This window comes from Hemiscyllium ocellatum, chromosome 27, assembly GCF_020745735.1.
Source record: "Hemiscyllium ocellatum isolate sHemOce1 chromosome 27, sHemOce1.pat.X.cur, whole genome shotgun sequence".
Classification (NCBI taxonomy): domain Eukaryota; kingdom Metazoa; phylum Chordata; class Chondrichthyes; order Orectolobiformes; family Hemiscylliidae; genus Hemiscyllium; species Hemiscyllium ocellatum.
Genome location: NC_083427.1, coordinates 13,194,878 through 13,200,470, shown reverse-complemented (window position 1 = coordinate 13,200,470; position 5,593 = coordinate 13,194,878). Strand labels below are relative to the sequence as shown.

The 5,593-nt window shown below is 40.1% G+C and overlaps 1 protein-coding gene across 1 annotated transcript; it reads left to right on the top strand.

The window, feature by feature from the left end:
- The first annotated feature begins 401 nt into the window (after positions 1-401).
- On the top strand, positions 402-1,202 carry LOC132828648 (probable G-protein coupled receptor 139). The gene has a single exon (XM_060845699.1). The coding sequence runs from the start codon at positions 402-404 to the stop codon at positions 1,200-1,202; it is 801 nt and encodes a 266-aa protein (XP_060701682.1).
- Positions 1,203-5,593: the final 4,391 nt, after the last annotated feature.

Genomic DNA, 5,593 nt, shown 5'->3' with positions numbered 1-5,593 from the left:
GCAGTTTAGATGAATTGACCATCCCAATTGCCCAAAGTGTTCAGAGAGCTGCGGTTTAGGAGCATTAGTTGGGCAACAATGAGGATAAATAGATTATGGGATTGGATCTCGGTAGTTTTCCGTTTCATGTGGATTTGTTCGACCAAGTGGCTGTTTCCACAATGTAGGGATTATATTAATCAGTGATGGAATCTGGAAATTTTAATTTCTAACCCAAATCTCTTCCATCATTTTAAGTGGTAATTCAAAATTCGTACTGGCTTATTGAGACACAGATTCGTTGATCAATAATTCTCAGTCTCTTTTCCCTTCACTGCCTTGCAGTTAATTTAGTGTCAATTTTCATCCTCTCTCGTGGAAAGTGTGGCCTCTCCATCTGCACCACTCGTTACCTGGTGGCAATGGCAATAGCAGATCTACTGGTCATTATCACAGAGGTCATACTGAATCAGATCAACGCACATTATTTCCCAGTGTGTTTTTTGGACATCACACCAATCTGTAGTCTTCGCAAGGTCCTGCAACGTGGAGCCATAGACTGTTCTGTATGGTTTACAATCATTTTCTCTTTTGACAGATTTGTAGCTATTTGTTGCCAGACGTTGAAAACAAAATATTGCACTGAAAAAGCTGCAGCTGTGGTTCTTGCAACAACAAGCATCGTGCTGCTATTAAAAAACATTCCATTCTATTTCACTCAGGAACCCGAAGAGATCGTCAACAATGTACCATGGAGATGCATCGATAAGGAAACATTCTATACCGAAGTTGGCTGGATGGGATTTGCTTGGTTTGATAGGATTATGACACCATTGGTTCCATTTGCTTTAATTCTGCTGTTCAATGCTCTAACAATCAGGCACATTATAACTGTCAGTCAGGTTCGTAAGGAACTGAGATGTCAGAGCAAGAGACAGAATGACAGTGATTCAGAGATGGAGAGTAGAAGAAAGTCTATGATTTTACTCTTTAGCATATCTGGCAGTTTCATACTTCTATGGCTGGTGAACGTTATTGAATTCTTTTATTACCAAATTTTAGGAATTGATCGCCTCCGTTACTATGATTCTGAATATATATTTCAACAAGCTGGAATTATGTTGAGAAATTTAAGTTGCTGTACAAACACCTTCATTTATGCGGCAACTCAGTCCAAATTCAGAGCGAAGTTCACCAATGCAGTGAAATATTTGATGTCATAAAGTACTCTTCAATTATTTGAAAAAAAAATCAATGGGGAACAGTCAGTTGTGAATTTCTAAGTTTTCCATATATCAGTAAACTCTGAACTCAAACTCCCAACACAGATTTGGCAAAGACAGGTGAATCATCCGAAATTATATGAGATGATAAGGAATTGATTTAGAGAGGAGGGGATGAAAAGCGGGTAGAATGATTGCCACTGGTTAGAGCTGGGATCGGGGAAATGGAGGTTGGAGATTACACTTCGTGAATTCAGCTTTCTTTTCTTTATATCGTCTGACAATAAATTTGATAATGCGATCAACGAATGCCATCCACGCGAGAGCTGAGTTTCTTGCTTGATATGAAAGAGACACTCATGATTTCAATTCCAGATTCTTTCTGTACTACGAAGTTCGTGTCAGTAAGCAGAATGATGGGAATGTCAACGTGAAAATGATAAGACATCATGACAGAGAAGCCAACTATTGGTCACAATATGCAGTCAGTTTGATGTAGTCGTATGACTGCCATTTCTACCTGCCCAAGAAATGTAAGTTATGGCGTTTGGGAGGGTAGTAACTGAGTTCTGAAAACATTAATATGAGATGCTTAGGAAGATATTTTGAGATCCAAATGGGGCTGGAAATTGTCGTTGCATTCAATGGCTTTGGAAGTCAAAGGAACTGAGACATTAAGAAGATAGTATCCCCAAAATGACCAAGAAAATCACTATTCACAAAGTGTGACTCTCAGCATCTACTGGACTATGATCTGCTGTTTCCTACACAGCAGAGAATGTTTCTCACCATATCAGCTACTGAGCAGAACATGAAAGCTGTGATCTCCGTTGGGAGAGCAAATATATCTTAATTCAAACTAAAGACTGGAGAACAATTGCACTGTCAAGATCAAACGTTAACTTATTGAAATAGATTAACAATATGAAGTGTGTTTTGAAGACAACTCAAAGTTACAATTCCGTCAAACAATGAAATGTTCAAACATTGTAAACTGGAGATTTTTGTATCAGGACTGTAATTGTCTGGAGGGCTCGTTATAATCAAAACGTATTCAGAACGAGTTAATAAGTCATGTTTACTATAAGTTTCTAAATGAATGACCTTTCTCTCGTTTTGTCTTTTGTGACTGGTGATTTTGTGATGTTTTGTCAATGTTGTCCCTTGACTGTTTGTTACAGTAAGTACGTACAAACTTGAATGAATGGATTGCAACTACTTCATATTGAAACAAGAAATTGGATTGTGTTATTTGGTCTGAGAACTTCCTCCATGCATGTTAGCCAGATGTAGAATATTTTAACGAATTTCATGACTGATTTGCATTGTTCAGATACTCAGGGTTCGTTTCAAAACGGTGTTACCTTCAAACAAAATAGTTTGAAAGATTGTGAAGGGTATTGGCAGATTAGGTGATGAAAGGATATTTCTCTTCCAGGAGGAGGCTAAAATAAAAATGTGATTTCTATGCAAAGCAGCTACCCAGGCAATTCAGATTTGAATTTCAACATCTCTAACAATTTGCTGCCAACCTTTGGAACACTACCATCCGAAAATTTGATATTTTACCATTGAATAAAACCATGGCTGAGTCGGAATTGGTTTAATTAAGTGTAAATAAATGTGTGTGGCGATGAGATTAAAGGAATTCAGACATAAATATAGATTTAAGGCAATGATTAGAATTCCAACGATCGTACTAAATAAAGAAGAAGGATGATATGGTTATAGGTTTTTTTTTCGGCTGCTGATTGGTATGTTCTTAGATTTTTGGTGTCTAATTCTTTAACATTGATCCAATGCTGTTTCTCAGTTTCAAAGATCAATTTTTATTATTGTGACTACAGTAAAATACTAAAAGACCTCCGCAGGAGGGAGAGCTTCATATATGTGAAGTACGTGGATACTTTCAGGGGGAGGTGCGACCTGCAGAAAAAGGTTCGTTTACACGTGAACTGGAGGGCAACCAATATCCTGGTCGGGAGGTGTGGAAAAGATAATCGTAACATGAGCTGAGGATCAGATGATGGAAGAGGCAGTCAACAGTCAGAGACAGCGTGCAGAGAGTCTGTGAGTCTGTGAGGAGAGATTGGTCCTTGGACGGGCAAAGGTACAGCAAATGTGATGGGTTTATTTGTGTCTATTTTATTGCAAGAAGGATTAGGAACAAGGGTGATGTACGCAGAGCATGAATCAATTTTTGAAACTTTGATGTTCTGGCCATTAAGGAGATTTGGGTATCACAGGTGGAGGAATGTTTGCTGGATTTGCCCCGGATGAGATGTTCAAAATTAAGGGAGTGGGGGATGTAAACGAGGCAGAGGATCAACATTGTTAATCAAGGATAATATCACAGCTGTAGAAATGGAGAACGTTGAGGAGTGTTTAACGACAGAGTCAGTATGGCTGGACATAATAAACAAAATAAGTGTTTCTTCGGAGTTTTCTACAGACCCAATAATAGCAACCAATACATGGAGGAACAGATTGGGAGGCAGGTTTTGGAAATGTGTAGAAGTAACAGGGTTATTGTCGTGGGTGATTTTAACTTTACTCATGTTGAATGGAAACGAATTCGTTGAAATCGTTTGGTTTGAGCAATTTCTATCAGATATGTCCAGAAATGGCTCCTGGTGCAATATGTAGTTAGGCCGAGAAGAGCGGCTGCCAGATGAGAGTTGGTGTTTGGCAGCGAACGTGCCAGGGGTCAGATCTCTCTTTGACAATAATTTTGTTGATAGTGATCACAACTACATGACTTTTACTACACTTATGTAGACGGATAGGAGCAGATGGTATGGGAAAGTCTTTAATTGGGAGTGGCGGGATTCCAACGCTATTGGGCAGGAACTGTGGCGCCTTAATTGGGGATGGACGTTCTCAGGGAACCGTGAAGGTTGTTTAGGAAACACTTGGTAATAGTGCTGGATAGTTTTGTCACACTGAGTCAAGGAAGAAATGATAGTTTGAAAGAAACTAGGGTGACTCGGGATTTGGAACATTTAGTCAAGAGAAAGAAAAAAAGATTACTTAAGGTGAGGGAGGCAAGGATTAGGCAGTGTTTTATAGGGCTGGAAGATAGCCAGGAAGAAACTGAAAAATCGACTCAGGGAACTAGAAAGGTGAATGGAAAAGCTTTCATTGGTAGGATTTATGAAAACCCGAAGGCATTCTGAACTGATGAAAGGAACAAAAGGATCGTTAGAGTGTGGGTAGGATCAATCGGGGCAATCAGGGTTTGTGGAGGACACTTGAGCCTGGACTCGGAGGAGAAGAGAAGGTCCTTAAAGGCATCTAGGCTTTAGTATTCACTACTGATACCCACCGTGACGTTTCTGAGGACAGCGTTAACCAGACTAAAATCCTATAACAGGTTAATATTAGGAAGCTGGATGTGCTAAAAACTATGAAAAACATAAGGTTTGAAAAAATTCCTGGACCATACGGGACGCACACTTGGTTAGTATAGGAAGTGAGGAAAGGGATCACTGCACCTTTGGCGATGATCTTTGGATTCTCATTACATCACATTCCGCCTTGGGAATCCCCAAACACTCAGGATCAATGTTAATTTCACCAGTTCGCTAATCTCCCCTCCACCTACCTTATCCCAGATCCAACCTTCTAAGTCGACACTCCCCTCTTGAACTGTCCTAGCTGTCCTTTTCCTCTTATCCACATCACCCTTCACTCAGACCTGTCATCATCACCCTACCAGCTTCATCTACCTTTCTTATTCCCAGCTGCATTCCTCGCAGCCCTATGCCCTCCCATTTATCTCTCAGAATACATCCCACTCTCCCTCGCACTGCATTTGTAATGAAGAGCCTGTGCTCGAAATGTCGACTCTCCTTGTCTTTCAATGCTGCCTGACCAGCTGTGAATTTCCAACCCATACGTTTTGATAATGGATTCGAATTCGGGAGAGCCAAATATTATTCCCTTGTTCAAAAAAGTGAATAGGAACAGTCCTGTGAATTGCAGGCAAGTCAGTTTAATGTTCATTGTGGAAAAAGTATTGGAGAGGATTCTGAGAGATAGGAATTCTGCTCACTTTGAAAACCATACTTTGACTACAAATAGTCAGTATGGCTTTGTGAGAGGCAGGTCATGCCTCACAAACCGTATTGATTTGTTTGAAGCTGTGATAAAACAGGTGATGAAGGTAGAGCAGTAGTAGTGAGGTCTGGGGATTTCTGAAAGGCGTTTAATAAGTGTCCTCGTGGTGGGCTCATTCAGAAAGTATGGAGGAATGATATACACAGAAACCTGTCTGTCTGTACACAGAATTGGTTGGCCCATAGAAGGCAGAACGTGATGGTAGATGAAAAATATTCAGCCTGGAGTTCGGTAACCAATGGTGTTCCACAGGGATCAGTTCTGGGACATCT

Bases quoted from the DNA above. Each gene is read 5' to 3' on its own strand.
- LOC132828648 (XM_060845699.1), top strand. From the start codon at position 402: ATGGCAATAGCAGATCTACTGGTCATTATCACAGAGGTCATACTGAAT.